This window comes from Fonsecaea nubica (genome assembly GCF_001646965.1).
Source record: "Fonsecaea nubica strain CBS 269.64 chromosome Unknown Scaff68, whole genome shotgun sequence".
Lineage (NCBI taxonomy): Eukaryota > Fungi > Ascomycota > Eurotiomycetes > Chaetothyriales > Herpotrichiellaceae > Fonsecaea > Fonsecaea nubica.
Window position 1 is genome coordinate 139214 of NW_019173741.1, and position 19022 is coordinate 158235.

The 19022-nt window shown below is 50.6% G+C and overlaps 7 protein-coding genes across 7 annotated transcripts; 2 read left to right on the forward strand and 5 right to left on the reverse strand.

The window, feature by feature from the left end:
• Window positions 1-331: 331 nt before the first annotated feature.
• On the reverse strand, window positions 332-2030 carry AYO20_08535 (hypothetical protein; the record flags this gene model as incomplete). Its single annotated transcript, XM_022646811.1, has 5 exons — window positions 332-530; window positions 584-627; window positions 685-1488; window positions 1539-1786; window positions 1850-2030. 5 exons carry the CDS (start codon window positions 2028-2030, stop codon window positions 332-334), a joined length of 1476 nt encoding a protein of 491 aa, XP_022497255.1.
• A 1001-nt stretch (window positions 2031-3031) lies between these two features.
• On the forward strand, window positions 3032-4556 carry AYO20_08536 (hypothetical protein; the record flags this gene model as incomplete). The annotated part of the gene is made up of 7 exons (XM_022646812.1): window positions 3032-3072; window positions 3123-3171; window positions 3234-3456; window positions 3508-3844; window positions 3899-4219; window positions 4286-4407; window positions 4459-4556. The coding sequence occupies 7 exons, from the start codon at window positions 3032-3034 to the stop codon at window positions 4554-4556; spliced, it is 1191 nt and encodes a 396-aa protein (XP_022497256.1).
• A 547-nt stretch (window positions 4557-5103) lies between these two features.
• On the reverse strand, window positions 5104-9591 carry AYO20_08537 (hypothetical protein; the record flags this gene model as incomplete). Its single annotated transcript, XM_022646813.1, has 5 exons — window positions 5104-6111; window positions 6163-6945; window positions 7499-7916; window positions 7965-8989; window positions 9040-9591. 5 exons carry the CDS (start codon window positions 9589-9591, stop codon window positions 5104-5106), a joined length of 3786 nt encoding a protein of 1261 aa, XP_022497257.1.
• Window positions 9592-10051: 460 nt separating this feature from the next.
• Window positions 10052-12075, forward strand: AYO20_08538 (hypothetical protein; the record flags this gene model as incomplete). Its single annotated transcript, XM_022646814.1, has 3 exons — window positions 10052-10374; window positions 10423-10485; window positions 10536-12075. The coding sequence occupies 3 exons, from the start codon at window positions 10052-10054 to the stop codon at window positions 12073-12075; spliced, it is 1926 nt and encodes a 641-aa protein (XP_022497258.1).
• A 180-nt stretch (window positions 12076-12255) lies between these two features.
• Window positions 12256-13585, reverse strand: AYO20_08539 (hypothetical protein; the record flags this gene model as incomplete). The annotated part of the gene is made up of 3 exons (XM_022646815.1): window positions 12256-12601; window positions 12661-13238; window positions 13331-13585. 3 exons carry the CDS (start codon window positions 13583-13585, stop codon window positions 12256-12258), a joined length of 1179 nt encoding a protein of 392 aa, XP_022497259.1.
• A 451-nt stretch (window positions 13586-14036) lies between these two features.
• On the reverse strand, window positions 14037-15014 carry AYO20_08540 (hypothetical protein; the record flags this gene model as incomplete). The annotated part of the gene is made up of 1 exon (XM_022646816.1): window positions 14037-15014. The coding sequence occupies one exon, from the start codon at window positions 15012-15014 to the stop codon at window positions 14037-14039; it is 978 nt and encodes a 325-aa protein (XP_022497260.1).
• A 655-nt stretch (window positions 15015-15669) lies between these two features.
• On the reverse strand, window positions 15670-17665 carry AYO20_08541 (hypothetical protein; the record flags this gene model as incomplete). The annotated part of the gene is made up of 4 exons (XM_022646817.1): window positions 15670-16153; window positions 16207-16365; window positions 16433-17208; window positions 17303-17665. The coding sequence occupies 4 exons, from the start codon at window positions 17663-17665 to the stop codon at window positions 15670-15672; spliced, it is 1782 nt and encodes a 593-aa protein (XP_022497261.1).
• Between the last annotated feature and the right edge of the window lie 1357 nt (window positions 17666-19022).

Consider the following 19022-nt stretch of genomic DNA (forward strand, 5'->3'; position numbering starts at 1 on the left):
TCTGTGTAGCGAGATTGGTGGAAGCTCAGGCGAACACGAGGAGAACATTTGATGGCGAAGAGTTCGGATGTGCTGGAGGTTGCATTGGAGTGAGTCCCTTGCGAATTCCTTCATCCGAGAACTCGTTGCACTGCGCCACTACGCCACAATCACGTGCGACTCGAAGGTCAGCCACTTTTTGCACAGCCTCAATTTCTGTCGCATTGTCGCGTATCGTGACCCAAAAGAGCTCGTTATTTTAGTGCACCTTAACATCTATGTCATGCCATATACGGTTCTGTATGCTTGTACTTTGGCGACGAAAACTCTCATACTGCCCTCTTATTCTCCGCTACAAGCGGCTTGTCTTCGAAAGTGGCCGCAGCTCCTGTCGAACTGTCAATGCCGCTTCAGTTCCCGATTGAATGGCGCCATCGATAAAACTCCTCCATCCTCCCGCAGCCCAATCCGAGTTAGCGAACAGCACGGATCCCTGCCTCCTCCTGAGAGCCTCAAGGTATTGCACCTCCATACCTGGCCTATACCACACCCTGAACACTGTTAGCGATGATGGTTTGGGTCACGTCAAGGGGATTCTCCTTACCATGCTCCCTTGGCGAATTCATCCTTAGACCAGTTGTGGAATACCTATGTGGAACTGGTCAGCTTCACCTCTCCTGGGGCCTGAGTTGATTTCACACTCACAACACGGTCCACCTCCATAGGACCAAACTCCTTAATAGCCCTGAGGGTCTGATCGATGTCCTCATCGGCATGCATATGATTGGCATCACATCCAAAAAAGACACAGTGAGTTTTTCCTGCCGGGGTTGTGCCATCTGCCACCCCGATAACGAGTTTATTATGAGGATAAGTGACGCCGCTCCAAGACCTCATCTCTGGGTCTTTAACTTCCGCGTGGACCTTGACACATTGATTGACATGCTTCAATGCAGCAGCCTCGCGCTTCGCTCGATCCAGTGGCGGGTTGAATTCAATGTTCTCGAGTACGTTCAACGGCGCCGTGCAGATGACCTTTTTCGCCCAAAAACGTTGGCCGTCCTTTGTCCTGACTTCTACCAAACCCTTTGAGGAATCGATCGCCGCGACAGGCGTGTTGAAAGAGTATGAAAGATTGCCGCTTATCAGTGCTTCCTCAAAAAAGCGTCTTGCGAAGCCAGATTGACCACACTTCAACTTGAAAATAATGATGGTGTCCAGCAGCGTTTTGTAGTCGTAATTGGCTGCGGCCCACCACCGGAGAAAGTCAAGGAATGCCGAGTTTTCCCTCGTTCCGCCACTGCAGAGGAGCACAAAGGCTTCGATAGCGTGCCTCTCGTCGCTGGAAAGATCGTGGCTTATTTGGGCTATTCTCTCTGCTACCGACAGGTTGGAATACTTGAACACATCTTCGTTCCAGTATGCGTTGAAAGGGAAAGGCATGATGGCCCTTCCAAGGTTGCCGTCGACGTTGACGAATTTCTCTATAGCCCGAGCGAAAAGAGAATCCTGGACATGGTAAGTCAGCATGAAAGACTTGAGGCTTGCGCCAGACTCACCTCTTCTTCGTGACTCATGTTCCTAGTCCCAGTTGCTGTCTTGAAGGTGAAGAAATTGTGCTTCTTACTGTAGTCGGTAGAATGCACTAGCTGGTCCTTCATCCCATACCTTGACAGTTCACGATAGACATGTGGCTGAAACCAATGGACCCATGTGCCTCCCATTTCGTAAGGATATCCGTCAATCTCGGATGACCAGGTTCGGCCTCCAATTCTGTCTCGGCCCTCTAGCAAGAGTGTTTTCAAGCCTGTGTGCTGGTTAGCATAAGAAAAGTTGATTGAACGATGTCTTTCAGCTCAACCAAACTGACCGGCAGTTGATGTGTCTCTGGCCGCTGTGAGCCCTGTATATCCTGCGCCGATAACAATCACATCAAGCGAGTCTTTGGGATTTCGAATCATGTGTGACGGTTCCACCACTGCAATTGTTGGGATGCCAGCTTGGAGCCCCGTGCCAGGGGTCCAATGCCAACCTTCTCGTGATCTGTGCATGTTTTCTCTTTGATTATAGTGGTGGTACTGTTGATAGAGTGGTCTTGCTGGGAATAGGGAATGTCTTCGACATGCTTGTGCAGGGGCACAGAGCAAGCGTGGAAATAAATAGGTTTTGAAGGCAACTGTGTGAAATTCCGCTGCCGGCCTGCTCTGTCGTTTTAGGCAACAGAGAACGGGATTCTATTACTCCTTTTGATGTGAAACGGATTGAGAAGTAGACGTCTGATAGACATATCATCGTCTTGGAGCATTCATTGGTTTGAGTGGAGTGGCAAAGGGTATGCACTTTCGTCCGGGCTTCCCCTTCTGGAAAATAAAGTTTGGCTCAGCGCAGCCAGCGGGAGCGCTTACCTAGAAAGGTTAGAGCACTCACTTAACATTCCCTTTTCGGACTGCCAAGTCTGGGGTCCGGGGTGGAGGGTAAACGGGCCCATTCCGCAGGTCTCTATCATTGCACTACAAACCCTCGTCCATGTGTCTATTAAAGCGGTGGAAGCTCATGTTTTTCGACGGGGACTTGATGAATGACCTTTGTCTCACCGACTGCGCCCTGTCCTTCTGATCAACTACTAGCACCTCAGACCAACAAGATGAGATCCCTTGAGACAGAGAAGGTCGGAAATCAGGCTTATGGAACCCAACCCTTCGATCGGCTTGAACAAGGTATGGAGAGAGCCCCATTCTCGCACGTGGCTTTTCTACAGCTACTTCCACGCAGTTTACCGGATATGTGTGACTGACACGTTTCTCATATAACCGCAGTTGAGACTCAGCACCAAGGTACATTCCGAACGGTTGAACTCTCCGCATTAGGCCTTCGTCAAGAGACCCAGAGGGACATTGGACCCCTCGATACCATCTGTGTTGGTTGGAACATCTGCAACAGTTGGGCTGGAGTGGCAGCCACTTTGGCTTTGACAATCGCTCAAGGTGGTTCTGTCACCCTCATTTATGGTGTCGTTGTTTGTTTCATTATGGTTGGGTGCAGCGGATTAACTATGGGAGAGCTTGCATCAGTCTATCCGACTGCTGGGGGCCAGTAAGTCTCGCTGCCTTTATAGAGCTGGACGGAACTAGAACTTGTTGCAGGTACCATTGGACTTCTATATTGGCACCTCCAAAGGCCAGTCGTTTCTTGGTATGGTGCTCACTGCTCCGCTGAACCCAGCAGTGTTACTGCTCTGCTAATTGCATGGATAGAGCTATGCGTGCGGCATCACCAATGCTTATGCCTGGATTGCTACCACAGCCGGCATCGCCATCATTGTCCCGCAGGTCATCCTGGCTATGGTCGTCCACTATCAACCTGACTACGTGGCTCAAACCTGGCATTACTTCCTCCTTTATCAAGCTGTCAATTTTCTGGTTTGCATGCATAACATCTTCTCGTTGAAGAAGACTATGTGGGTCAATGATGTTTCATGTTAGTCACGGTCTCTGCTGTCTACTGGCATTTAGCTGATTTGTGCGACAGTTGTGATCACCTTGACAGGTTTCGTCACCATAATCATTACCTGCCTGGCTCGAGCGCCCCATAAGCAGAGCAGCGAGTTCGTTTGGACCAACTTTGTGAACGAAAGCGGCTGGCCTGCTGGTATCAGCTTTCTGACGGGACTAGTATCACCAAACTACATGTACGCAGGTATTGACGGCGCAATCCATCTTGCCGAAGAGTGCAAACAGGCCGAGAAGGTTGTCCCGAGGGCCATCGTCAGCACCTTAACAATTGGATTCATCACAAGCTTTATGTTCGCGGTGTCGATGACATACTGCATTGCAGACTTCGACGCCGTACTTGGCACCCCTACTGGGTAAGAAGACGCATGTGATCCCCCATGCATAGTACGATTGCTAATGCAGAGTAGGTTTCCAATCTATGAGATCTGGTTACAAGCGACCAGATCTAGTACCGCAGCCACGATCTTCATGGCCATTCTCCTCACAGCGGCCACAGTGGCACTCATCGCCGTTCAGCAAACAGCTTCACGCCTGACGTGGTCTCTTGCACGAGATGAGGCTTTGGTCTGGTCCAGACTTCTCGGTCATGTTCATCCATCCCTGCAAGTTCCAGTTTGGGCGCTCCTGGCCAACAATACCATTGTATTCATCATCGGCTTCATCTTCCTCGGATCTTCGACGGCTTTCAATGCCTTTATCGGGACGGGTCTGATCCTGCAACAAGCTACGTATGCAATTCCAGCTGCCCTGCTGATGTATAGGAGGCGGTCTTCGATGTATCTGCCTATCAACAGGCCATTCAAGCTGTTCAGCCCGGTTGGCTGGGTTGTCAACCTCTCTACCGTCGCCTTTGCTATCGTGGTCTTGATCTTCTACGATTTCCCGGTTGTCATCCCGGTAAGCGGTTCAAACATGAGTAAGTCTGCCATAGTTACAGGTCGGTATTTGCCAACTGACTCCGTGTAAGATTATACATCTGCTGTGATTGGGGTTATGGCACTGTTTGCGGCACTCAACTGGGTACTTTTTGCGCGAAGGTCATACCATGGCCCAAGATTGGACTAAAGGAGACGAGCCGTCAGTACTAGTAGCCCGAAAACCCAGCATGGAAATGACCGGCATCAATAGTGTCAGAGGTGGCTTTTTGTAGTCGATGCTTTTCCTTTGAACTATGCTTGCTCGACTGCTAAGTTGAGTCTTGAAGTATTTTATCACATCGCCAGAGGTGAACAAGGGATCCTACATGATATATATCCTGAGAAAGGATTTCAAACATCGATGCGAAATTCTCCATGGTCTGACTCACAACTAGGTCGTCTTGTATTCTCGCATTGTCGAATTACCATATAGATGGTTTCCAGACTACCCAGACGCCCACCCCACCCGTCATGAGTGGTGGTCTGCATACCCCCGGGCCCCTGACGGCTGTGATATCGGTTGTTTTGGGGCAAATTCTCCTCTAAGCCATCCTCCAATAACTCAGCCCCTTTCATGCTGGTCACCAGCTGCATTGGTGCAAGGTAGCAGCGGCTTGTTATGCATCGATCGTCAACCTTCTCGTCAGGCTTCTTAGACTTCAGCACGTGGATACCGAACTAGAAATATTTGACAATCAATAAGTCATCAAGCCCAGTTCCAAGTCGTCTATCCACCCTGCAAAGGGATCCAAGTCGCCAAAGAACAGACTGCTCGGTCCTGTAAAGGGAGAGTCCATGTGTTCGGACCGGGGGTCTTGAAGACCAGATGTTCTGCTGTCGTTGAGAGTATTCATCGAGCCTCTAAAGCCCTGCGTCATATCGATATATTTTGAATAGGATAATGAAGATGATGGGTGAGTAGCGTGCGCAGAAAAGCTGTCGTGTTCTGAAAGTTGGTATTGTTTGCATAGGTCCGGGCCAAAATCATCGACAAACTCCTTGAGCCTCCCAATATCAGGCTCTGGTGTATCGCTCAGACTTGGGCTCTTCACAGTCAGACGCTTCATCTCGGCTAAAGCAGCTAGGGCACCATCAGCGGACCCCCATCTCTTCTTCATCTCCGCCAGAGACGATTGTATGATGGACAACGATTCCTCGGCAGTATCGTGGAGAGAGCCGTAGCGTAGTGCCAGCATCTGAGCAAGACCAGCCGCAAACGCGTAAAATGTAAATACTGGCCCGCAATGACAGAGCTCGCCCCTGTTTAAGATGTCCTCGAAGATTCCGGCCACGAACGAAGAGGCGACGAACGACATACATATGGACTGATTTCGCGATGCGGAATGCCGAGAAAGGATTACGAGAAACACAAAATATGGGATCAAGAGCTGTCTTCCCTCAAAGTTGTAGGCTCTGAGCTTCTTCGGTGATCCATGGAAGAGCTGGAATTCTGCTGGTAGATCCTTGATCCAGCGATAAAGGGCATTCTCTAAAAAGGTTTGTGTCTTCCCCGTCATGGTCTTGCGTCGGATGCTTTCGGTCAGATCTGCCAGAAGACGAATAATCCCCGAGTAAGCCAAGAACAACCGTGCCTTGCTGTCTGGGCTTGAGAAGTCGTTGGCGGCCAGAGGAGCGACATCGCTATCATCCAGGTTAATTGTCCTAGGTCGCCCGGTTCCTATGGATATAACATCATCCCGGCACTGGGAGTGATTAACAGATCTTCAATCTGCTCTGAGATGAGCAGGGCTTACCACAATTAACCACCATAATCTCCTACGGAGATACCTGTCCTTGCCGGTGACAGGTTCTCGGTGCAGTCCGACCTGGTACGCTAATCCCGCCGCGATACGCACCCAAAATCCACTCGTGCTAGTCGAGATATGCTCTGGACCTGTGGGATTGTACCATTGAAGCAGCGTCACAGCCATAATGGAGGCGAGCGCATCCCTTTCATGGCCCAAGATGAATAGCAACCTAGCTTTGCAGTAAAACTCCTCAGCAGAAGCCGACAGAGTATCACTCGATGCCACTCGGCTCCCAGCAAGAAGCACGGCGTTGAGTAAGAGAGGAGACGTTCCATTGGTATGTAGATCCTCCACATCCGGAGGTTCCAAAACGGGCGTCCAAGGTGAACAATACTTGAAGTAGCTGTCGACGAGACTGGCGAGTATAGACCTCTGAGGCAACTCAAATGCGTTTTGTAGTTGGAGTAGCGCAGAGTCTGTGTGTGATAGTCGTGAGGCATCGCTCTGACCCTGCACCATCTCCTCCCGGAATCTGATATCACTGCTCCCAATATAATCGCTTCTGCCGACATGGCTTGCCGTGGTGGCCACATATTCGGGCGATGCGACGGGTTCTCTCTCAGTTGCCTCTGCTAAAGGTTCTGCACCTACCTCGATATCGACACTCTCCCACTGCCGTCCAGGCTGGTTGGTCGGAGTTTGAGTCTGATTCTCCACGGACTGAAGAGTCTTCGCTGGTGTTGACGGTGATCTGTTAATTTCATTGAGAGCAGTAAAAGTTCCAGGGCTCTGTGGATGATATTCGCTTGTTGGCAAGTATCGGGGCCGCTTTCTTTGATGCGGTTTGCATGGAAGGCTTGCCAACCTGCAATTACTGCATGGCTGATTGCAAGAGCTAAAGTCACATTTGATCTAAGAAACAGGGTTGCCATCAGTTTATCCATTTGATCACCCTCTGGAGTTTACTACCTTTCTTCGATGACATATGTCGCATGCTTTCCGGACCCTGGTCGATGTTGACATTTGTGTCACGTTCGTCTCTTGGGACGCTGATGTTGTAAAGAAGACATTAAACGCCGGTGCGGGAATGATCCATCGGCTATAACTTGCCCTGATTGCGGGGTTTTCGGCATTACCAGGCGAGACAAAAAATTTGGCTTTTGAAACCCCGAATGATCCCGACAGAAGGGGAAAGCAGGTATTCCCATTCAGAAGATATCCATCCTGGGCATGAGCACATTCAATCGTCAACTGGAGCAGGATATGACGGGCAAGGTCATAACATGATATCTAAATCTACTAAAAAGAAACCTTGGAAAAGATTCTATAGTCTTGGGCGAACCTGCGGCTCGAGGCTGTAGAAGTGCTGGAAAGCTCTCAGACACCCAGGATTTATCACCGTGGAACTGATCGTCCGTGGCATCTTCCCGGTTGAGATGGTCTCCTTGACCAAGGTCTCGACCTTCTTCCCGTTTGATGTCATCGGAATCTCTTTGACTTCGACCACGAAGCGTGGAACATGTCTGGGACTAAGGGACTTGCGGATAGTGCTCTTCAATAGCTGCTCTAGCTCATTGGAGAACACGTGCCCAGCGCGCATGACGACGAAAAGAAACACCGACTCGTCAAAATCAAGTCCATGCCTCTTTCTACCGACGCAGAGGGTGGTGGAAATCGTGTCCAAGAAGGGTGCCGCTTCTGTAACCGAGTAGATCTCTGCGGAGCCGAATCTGATGCCTTGCGGGTTAAGAACCCCGTCACTGTCAGAGTTAGTCATCATGAAATCCTCTGGATGTCTTGTGGTGTACCTTCTTCCGTGAATGACCCAACCCTTTGTGACCGGGTTGACACTGGCCCAATCATGCTGCGCCCAGCAGGGAAATGAATAGCGACTGAAATATGATGCTCGATACTTTGCACCATCTGTATCAGCCCACATATAGACTGGCATTGAGGGAAATGGCTGTCGACAGACGAACTCCCCTGCTTCCCCAGTGTTCTTGATAGAACTTCCATCAACGGGATCTGCTATGTCAACATCGTGTCCGAGAATGGGCATCTGGATCTCCCCTGGAAACAATGGACCAGCGGGATCAGTACCACACCACGAGGTGACCAAGTCAGTCCCCCCAGTCACGCTTGTGAGATGTACGCTTGAGGGAAAGACAGCGTAGAACCAGGAGTACTGATCAGCGGCAAGATGAGATCCGCCGGTTTGCACCATCCGGAGACTCGATAGATCATACTCTGCCTTGGGTATACACCTTGTCGATTCCAATTCCTTGAGATACTTTGGCGAGACACCCCAGTAGTTCACACGGAACTTGTCGACAACTTCGAGCATGCGCTGAGGCTTTGGCCAAGTAGGAGATCCGTCATATAGGACGAGGGTGGTCCCCATGGCTAAGTGTCCGATCATAATGTTCCAGAGAACCCACGATGTACTCGAATATTGAAACACAACCTCTCCAGGCTTCAGAGAATTATGAAGCTTTCCGATCTTTTTATGCTGTATGATGGCTGCATGGCTGTGCACGAGGCATTTGGGAGGGCCAGAGGTTCCACTGGAGTAGAGAATGTAAAGAGGTGTTGTGAATGGGAGCCTGGCAAATTTTAGACCATCAGTCTCTTTGGACCTACCAAGGAAATCTGATAGAGGGCGAAATGGCCCCACAGGCCCTGTAGGTACAACGAACAGCTCCGAATTCGGGCCGAGGAGGTTCATGATTGACGAAATCTTGGATGCATTGGAATGCTGTTGACCTTTGTAGATGTAGTGGCTATCGGCGAACAATATTGAAGGCTGGACTTGTTGCAGCCGGGAAATACATCCCTGGAGAGTCAATACTATACTAAAGCACTCACTGTTCACTGGGATCTTACCTCCAGCCCAAGATCAGGAGCAATCGAGGTAAAGATGGCTCCAATGCTCGCTGATCCAAGGAGCAGGGCAACTGACCAGACCGATGTAGATATCAGAGCAGCCACTCTATCACCTCTTTGAATGCCGCTTCTGAGAAAAGCGCTCCTGATCCTCCGCACATTCTCTCGCAACAAGGACCATGTCCAGACTTCACCCTCGAGGTGTTGACACTCGCTTAAGCCGATTAGAGCAGGGCTCTGGTCATCCACTAGCGGTTGGCTCAATACATTCTCCGCATAGTTGATCAATGCTCCTTCGAAGAACGGAGGAACCTCTGAAATGGATGTGGCCGGATTGTATGCATGCTTTACTCCCAGAGGCAGTGCGGGTATCAAGCCGACATAGTCCCAGAGATCAATCCAGAACGCATGGGGTGCTGTCACACTCCATCGGTGTAGCTCGTGGGAGTCCCTCAACTGGACATTGAATTTATTGTTGATATGCTCTCTGTAAATGTTCATTGGTATCTGGTTGGCTGGAATCATCGGCTTCCATATTGGTTTAGGCTGCATAGTGTGGTATTGAGCCTCGTGTTGAGAAGACGAGATGTTGCTCGATCGAGACGCAACCCTTTTGATGGTGGTTAGTGTATCTTGAAAATGCCAGCCCTTGCTCTTATCATGTTTTAATTCAAAGCCAGCATTAAGTCTCATGTTCTCTCTGAAAGGTACTCAGTATCGTTGTCTATGCTCCGGAACGCTCTCCGTCGGCTCCTTGCTATTTGACATTTGCCGCTTTACGCCGAGTAACATCCCTGTCAAGGTAAAAAGTACTAGCCTTTAAAGCAGTAATGTGTGCCTGGGTCCAAATTTACATTACCCGTCAAACGCCGAGTGCTAGCCTCGAGTATCTAGCGGCATTCGGCACTTGTCGACCCCAATTTGAAGACAAGAGAGCATTTAATATGGGCAACAATCTCCAAGCCCTGCTAACGGAACAGTAAACAATCTGAAGACCTTCAAGATCGCAAGCATGTCTCGTCTCAGACCGTCTACCATCGACAGTGGGTTCATCCTAGCTCCCCATGCTTTAGAGAATCCTTTCACGTCGGACAAATCGTATCAACGAGTTCTCGAATGGTACCTCCCACCTTCTATTCTCGAGACTGTCACACCTCGTCTCACCAAATTTGCGGAAGAGGCAATCTCATCAGAGGTCAATGAATTGATATCAAATGCGGAATCGCAACAGCCATACGTCAAGGCCCATAACGTGTGGGGTGCCCGTTACCCATATGATAGACTGGTGACCAGTCATGGCTGGAAAGAACTGGGAAAATGGGGGTCGAAGAATGGGTAAGTCATCACCAAAATACCTCGACGATTCGACCTGACAAGTAACAGAGTGATAGCGCTTGGCTACGAGAACGAGTTCAAAGAGTACCGGAGGCTCGTTCAGCATGCATTGTAAGTCTTGCCAGAGAGCCTACATATCGGGGCAGCGACTAATGGCATAGTAACTATACATTCTCTGCATCGTCGGCGGTATATTCATGTCCAGTTTCAATGACCAGCGGAGCAGCACGGCTCGTGGCTAAACAGCTGAGCTCCGTGCCCGCTGATCATCCATTTCATGAAATCTATCGTCTCCTCATCTCCCGGGAAGGGAATTGGATCTCGTCTCAGTGGATGACCGAGAGACCCGGTGGCAGCGATGTACAGAACTCTGAGACTGTTGCTGTCTTCTCTCCGCTCCCCGCCAAGTCAGGACGTTATGGGGCCATTGAAGAAGGAGACTATCTTGTGTCCGGGTTCAAGTTCTTTTCGTCGGCCACCGACTGCAATATGGCCCTCATCCTGGCCAAAACAGAATCCGGGCAGCTCAGTCTCTTTGTTGCGCCAACCAGAAAGACGGTGGTTGTTGATGGGAAACCCCAGCAGGTGACAAACGGTGTTCGTATTCATCGCCTCAAGAACAAGATGGGCACCAAGGAGCTTCCGACCGCTGAATTGCAGCTTGACAACGTGAGAGCTCATCTCATCGGTCCATTGGACCGCGGAATCGCGACCATCGCCCTGCTTTTGAATGTTACCAGAACTCATAATTTTATCACTGCCTTGTCTTGCTGGCGTCGGGGCATGGCGATTGCTAAGAGCTTCGCGAAGGTCCGGACCACGATCAATCAACCGCTGTGGACCTTTCCTATGCATCTCCGAATGCTGGCAAATATGGAGGTCAAGCACCGAGGGGCTCTCCAGCTCGCATTCTTCACTACTGCATTGCTGAGTTTCGCCGACAACGGGTTTCCCCCGGAGGATATCCAACGGAGGGGCTACGTACCTCTGCCATCCCCTGGAGAACAGACTGAGATTATCCTGAGAACTCTGACCGCAACGTCGAAGGCCGTGATCTGCAAAACCGGCACTCTTTCGCTACAGGAATGCCAGGAGGCCATGGGCGGTGTCGGGTACATGGACGAGCCGGATGAGCCGGATTTCAACATCTCGCGCCTCATGCGGGACACAGCAGCAAACATGACGTGGGAAGGTACTACAAACGTGTTGAGCAGCGAGGTGGTTAGACATCTCTTGAATAAGAACGCAAGCCATCTTTCTGCTTTCAGCGCCTGGATGGAGTTTGCGATTTCGCGCGTGAAAGACGCTGAGTTGAGAGAGAGACTGGAAGTGGCTTGGGGTGAATATTTCAACACGCTCAATAAGAGGAGTGATGATCTGGTCTCTGCCCTCGCCATGGGACGGCAGTTGATGTTCACTCTCGCCTGGCTGGTGGCGGGGGTGCTTCTTGCACTTGACGCGGCTAGGGACACGGATGCGGTTGCTTTGGAGATTGCACGACGCTGGGTTCTGGAAGGTGAAGGAAATATAGGCGAGTTCCATCTCTCGAACGTCGTCAAGTCGTCGGGGCGTTTGCTGCCAACCAGTGACAGGGACAAGATCAACTGGGACTGTCGAATAGTTTGGGATATCGACCTCCCTAACGGCTATGCAACGGGCTACAGAGTCGGAGACAGGAAGACAAGTCGCGCCAAACTATAGTTGTCTAGTGAAGTATATGTCCTGAGATATCGTTTGTAGGTTATCCTCTCCAAGAGTTCTCGGTCTGATCAGCCGCAGTAGAGATAATTCTCCCACGGCCAGACTGGCTGCTCTTTTCCGCTCAGATACTCGTCTGGATACATGCTGTATATATCTAAGATGCTATTCGTCTTCCTTGCGTTAATTTCCGAATGCACCGGGGCTCGCAATAGTCTGAGCCAGGTCAATCCTCCAAAGCCTTGTCGATGCGAGGATGATGGCAGAATTGCCTGCCAGAGCGACCTGTGCGACACTGGTCCCTTGCATCTTCTGGCTCATCAACGTGTCATGATTAAACAGCCCAATGACAGCTCCTTGACTGTTTCTCACTACGACGCCCTCGCCTTCCCCAGTCCATACACGGCCATAATCATCGACCTTCAGGCCGTCTGTGAATGTTCTCGCCAATCCGAACATGCGTTTGTTTATTGGGAATCCCCGGCTATCAAGGTCATACTCGTAGATGCCCATCGAGCCAGGCATATTCCTGCAACAAACATTAGTCTTCCTCTCGTCAGGAAACGGCCATATCCAGGGAATGCTTACTTGCTTCCAATTTCCAGTTCACCTGCTGGCAGAGAATCGTACTCCCCCACGTAGAGCTTGGTTCCATTGGCGTTAACCTGGACACCATTGCTACCAACAATATCAGAACGGGGGATAACAGCAACCAGGGCACCTGTAGACGGTGTGTATCGCCAGACAGCATCAGGGAGCTGGTAGTCCGAATCTGGTCGATCAACAAGCCCACCATAGAGGTTGTCAGTGAAGTATACTTGGGTCGTATCGAGGCCGTTCCCATCGTGATTTGCGGGTACGACAGTGATATCGTCAGGTCCATTGAAGGGAAGACCAAACCATGAATTGGCAAGGATTTCGGCCTCGTAGGTAACAGCATTGACTCGCGCAATGCCGGGTTGAACGCTTACATTGCCGAAATAGACTAAATAGACAAAGCCATCAAAATAGTATGCCCCATTCGGATTGACGAGGTTCGTCTTGACTTGATGGATTGAATTGTCTGTCAGATTTAGGCGGTATATGGTGGTGGGCTTGTCGTCGAGAATGCTGCTCGTGAACCACACTTGGTTTCCTCTCCAATCATATGTGGCACCCTGAACCCTCTAGTCAGATACCGTATAGATTGTTGAGGGGTCGCTGGGGAGCTTCAACTAGCCTCGAAAGCAAACGAATCATTTCTCTCTTCCAAGAGCACTGCCTTCGGGCTGGGGCCAAGCATGTCCGTGAACTCGGAGCTGTAGGAGATGAAGGTTGCATTCTGGGCTTCCTTCAGGAGGTCGGCCAGACCGTTGTTATTGGTCTTCGTGTCAATGAAGTATGTTGACGCGTTACTCGTATAATTTGGAGTGATCAAGTGGGTATAATTCATGGGGATGGAGACGGTTCCATTGAGAGTCAATGCTGTGGCGACACCCGCAGCTAAGCATTGAAATAAGACGGTAAGATACATCTTGATAAGAATTCTCGAGCTTAGTAACTACACAAGCCTCAATGCTTGGTGATATCAAAATCACGACTTTCGCGGTAGTAATATATAGCCATGCAGCCCTGTCAATCCGCTGAATATATAGCCTAGGTTCTTCGTCACTTCTTCCCCGCCTTCGTCGGTACAAAGGTCCTTGTCTAAGAGATATAATTCAGTTATAGTTCCATCTCCGTGGAATACCCCAAATGCTCCGTCATTCCCCCACTGATTCTACTCCGGCGGTGAGCTCTCTGACATAGAAAAACATTCATTCCGATCTATTGAACACCATCGCTGACCCCGCATCCCTCACTCCAGAAGTGTTGGACCGAAACTCCGAGGTGAAAGTATCCCTCGGGCGCTAGAATTCTTTGAATCCTTCGGAGACTGGGGTTTATGTCGGAAAGATGGAAATGAGACGGAATGCAATGAGGATCTATAACGCTGCGCCCGTGCGAGGCTTCGGTCGTAGCATGCACTGCTGCGTCATAGAAGCGACCATTTTGCCGCTCTCGTCCCAGATCCTTGACTCCGCATAGTTCCGCGCAACTCCCGCAGTTCGGGTCATGCGCTCTCGGAGATGCCAGCGGGTCATGTCAACATCGTTGACAAACACTCTCAGGGCAAAGTCCAGCGTTGACGCAGCACCAGCATCATGCATGCCTTTGTGGTCGTGGATCAGCGGCATGAAAGACGGTCCTGCATCCATCATGAAGGCCAGAGCTGCAAGATGCTCGGCCCTGGAGGTCAGAGGTTGAGCTGTTCTAAACCAGTCTCCAGACGTCTTGGAAGTGATTGGAAGGTGGTCTTGGGTCGTCCGAAGCTGCTTTGCAGCTCCACCGAGATTCTGTCCCCAGATTCCCTCGGGACAAAATCGGTTCTCGAAGAATGAAAGCAAGACAGAAGTGGTATGTCGATAAGCTCGGGCATCTTCCTCCGTGATGTGGCCTTTTGCCAAAAGGTCTTCTGCCAACTTCTCCACTCGCGGACATTGGCTCCAGTCACTGTATCGACCTTTCGGCGGCGCTGAATATTCCATCATTGCTGGTTCATTGATGTGGAAGTCAGCTTGCAGCGTCATGCAGAGCCGCTGTTCTCCACTGGGAAGACTCTGCCATACATCAACGCGGCGTGTCGCAAATGTTCTCGTGTCGCGCAAACGTTGAACTCGACAAGTCAAGGTACGATCCGTTCTTGTTGGTCCGAGAAAGTGTCCCAGCACGGAGTAGAGATTGTAGCCGGGTTTCACAGTGTGATATGCAGCGTGGACGCCGATGGACATTGTACATCCGCCATACGCAATGCCAAGTTGATTCGCTCCTCTTGCCGGCGGGAATAGTGAGCAAAACTCATCTGGACCAGTTGCTTTGACGGCAATCTGCTCTGAGAGAGTGCTCGCCATCGGCACACTCATTGTGAATTCTACTTGTCCGACTTCCCACTCGAATGCAACCGGATATCTGTAAAGGAGGCAACCGATAAAGTAGGAGGTTTGGGTGATTGCGAGAGTGCAGCTGGTACAGCTCCAGGTGTTTTCAAAAGCCGAGGTTCGGCAACGGCCGCGGACGGGTGGACGGCCAGACGGCTAACCGAGATCGCAAGGAAGCGAGAAGATCTGCAAACTGCGTCATCTCCTGGGGGCAATCGTTGTGATGGTAGGGAGAGGCATGGATAGATTGCCGGTTGTATATGATCACTACTCCAGTCGGTGCGCAAAGCGCGAGTAGATGTGAGGATTATAAACACCCCCTCACGGATTGAAAAGTCTTGCTTGAACTCCGGTGTTACGACTCCTCGTCGGCGACATCCTCCCTCGGTACACATCAGTTAACTTCGGGAGCTGATGTTTGAACATTCTGCTGAGTTCATTTCTCTTTAGACATACTGCTCATATTCCACCTATTCCTTACACTTTATAAGATCTACTTTACCATTCTGATACCTCCGCTATTTTCTTCACTTCTGGCCTACCTACTGTGTAGGTTGATTACATGACCCTTTTGTCACTAACAGACATAGCTTTCCAGATCTGAAGCAATTCAAGATACTAGCCGTGCAGGAGGCCTCACTCAAACCTTTACCTTCTCCCCCTCTTCACTCCCACTCGTCGTGCTATGTCTAATATCGCTCTTGAACCCACCTCTCTCTGGGGCACCCGCTGCAGCCATGGCCTCAGTAGCACTGAGACTGTCGCCATCCTTGCCCTCGAGGGTCATTCCCGGGGCACCAGCAGGAACAGTGTTGTGCTCGATGTCCTCATACGGCCGCCAGAAGTCCTTTTTGCCCTTGGCAGCACGCACGAGCCAGGGTGGGAGAATCCCGCCTTCAATCTTGTATGTCCAGGGGTCCTTGAACTCCTTGTCGGCGGGCCTGATGCGGCCTCCAGAAACCTTCTCAATAATCCACACAAAGGTGTTGAGCACCATGTAGCTGATGATCCCCGCGATAAGGCCGTACGCAATGCTATACGTGAACGGCATGATGGCGATTGTCAGGAATGCAGGAATTGCATCACCGATGTAGCGCCAGTTGATATCCTTGGCAGCTTTGGCCCTATAACACAGGCTTGTCAGATTAAGTCGGAGGAAGACGTTGGGCAGACTTACATGAGCGACCCAACAATAATCAAAACACAGCCCGTAGCGTAAGGGGGAATTGATGCAAAGATTGGGGCAAAGAAGATAGAGATGAAGAAGCAAATCCCGGTGGTGATGGCAGTGAGACCAGTGCCTCCGCCTTCCGAGATACCGGCACCGCTTTCGATACTGTAGTACTGTTAGCATTTGTGTCGTCAGAGGGCGAAGCTTGATGCCTCAGTGTACGAGTACGCACTATGCAGTGACGGGCGGTGTTCCAAGGAGTGCACCAATGGAAATACCAAAAGCGTCAACAAGGTATGCCACCGCGGAGCCTTCGAAATCTTGAGTCTTCTCGTCGATGGCGCCGCAGAACCGAGCCATGGAGTACAGTGTGCCGGTACAGTCCAGAATATCAACGTAGAGGAAAGTGATGAAGGCCAGGCCGAATTGTCCTCCATATCCCGAGATATTCCACTCCTGGACGGTCAAGATCTTCTCAATAGGATGGAAAGTGACGACCTTCTTGAAGAAATCAAACATGCTGTCGCCGAGCTCCGTGTACGGGAAATATGTGACAGGAGTCCCTCTCGGCCAGGAGATGATGCTGACTAGCAAAATGCCGAAGATGATTGCGCCCTTGACACGGAACATCATGAGCATGACGGTGAAGAAACCTCCGCAAAAGATACCGATCCACATAGTGGGACTTCGCATCTTCTCAGCCGAAGGACACAGCCCAGCCTCGTCCTGGAACTCTGGTTTGCAACCAGCCAGCTCAAGCGGAGTGGCTTGCGCACCGACCACGGCGCCAATACCCGCGCTGTAGGTCAACCCGATGAGAGTCAAATATAATCCGATGCCGACGCCAGTGGCGAGTTTGATTGAAGCCGGGATCGCTCGAGCAAGCCATTGGCGCAAACCAAGGACGGTCAGGCCGACAAAGACAAAGCCTTCGACAAAGACTGCTGTAACAGCAACCTGATATGGTACGAGACCGGATCCGTGGTATCCAACAACAGTATAAGCGAACTGGCAGTTGTCAGATCATTCTCCGTGAAGTTCAGATTGGCACAACAAGGGGCACACAAGGGCACATAGCCATGGGACGCGGTGAGGAGCTTACATAGGCATTCAAACCCATACCCGGCGCCAGAGCGATTGGCATGTTTGCGAAAAGACCCATGCAGAAAGTGGTCAAGGCAGAGATGGCGGCGGTCGCAGTAACCAAATCTCGCTGAACGCCAGCCACGCAGATCATATAGTCTGGGTCGCTATCGCACAGGTCGGGACTATCTGGAGGGCAGACGCAGGTACCGCCAGACTGGGACACAATTGTTGCGTTGACGCTGATGATGTAGGCCATTGCGAAGAAGGTGGCCAACCCGGCTCGGATTTCGGTGAAGAAATAGGTCCCCTTTCGTTCCCTCCGATGGCCTGAGCCATCAAGCCGGAAGCGTTTGCCCACGAAGGAGCGCGCCACAGCCATATTGGCATTGTGTATCATCTCGTTGATACCCATGCTTTCGATTCCCTTGACGCAGTCGAGACAAATGAACAATAGGACAGACGAAAGACAGATGAAGTCAAAGCAAACATTGACGTACCTGGGGTTAGGGGAGGTTGTTATATCGCGATGATGTAAAGCATATCAAATAGCCACGCCCAGAATCAAGATCTCCCTTAGCCAAAATGCTGATAAGAGTGTTCGCACATTAGTGATTGCAGTCGTACCCGAGAAACCATTCTCAGTGGCCCGGAGCCGCCCTACGGGCCCTATGCCAAGATAATGGGCGGGTTCCCGCTTGACCAGATGGCGTTCAGCTGGACTTGGCGAGGCTTTTTGACGCTCGGGTTTTGATAAGTGTATGCATGATTGTTGGTTGACTCGCCTACGAGCAATTCGGCGAGCGGCGATGCACTGGCAGACCTCAGGATCTCGCCCTTTTTTTGATCTTCCTTTTGCTCAAGGAGTCGATCTGATGCCGACAAGGGTTGTACGGAAGTGAATGCCAAGACTCTCCGGATGCCGGCGACAGCCTGGGAGTAGCAAGCGAAAGGATCGTGGGTGCGTGGACTTACTCAATACCTTGACCTCGACCGAGGTTCCGCGCTATCCTGACCTTGTGGTTTCTTCGCTAATGAAATATGTCATGTTTCCAATTAAGTAGGCTGGTATTCGCTCCAACTAGGGCTGCAACCCTACAGGCTTTGCAAAGTTCGTTGCGGGGTAAAGCCTGGCAGAAGTAACTTCAGGGTCTTCATCCACATTGAGAGAGTGACACAGACATGGATAGGCATGTGGGTATGTAGTTCTATACTCTCCGCACCACGGGTAGATAAGTACACAGACGGAAAGGGACTTCCCCGGGAGGAGCTCGGGGGTGTTTCCCAGGTAAGGCAAAGTGAGTAGGTCACGTGCTTAGATTTCTTGATTCTGTGACTCAGTCATGGGGACTTAATTACAGAAGGTGTACCGAGTACTGAATACTGGCGCCACACATTGGCATTCAACCAGAGGTCTCCGGCCTTGGTAACGCTATCAGTCATAGTTCCTCCCCCAAAGATAAGAGCCTAGCGGTCAAGTAAGGTAATATGGACTTCAGTCCATCTCTCAAATTAAGCGAATACTGTAGGGAAAAAACGGTCTAGGGATGTTAGGTTAGGGCTAGAAATTTCCCTAAAATGACCGTATAGGAGGGAACCCCCCCGTTAGTTATAGCTCACTTACTACGATTAAAAGCGTCCCCTAGGGGATAGGATCTATTATCAGTATTAGTTATCATAAATTATAAATTAAAAGCTAGTTCATTAACTTAAATATCCCTAGAACTAGAAGCGTCCCC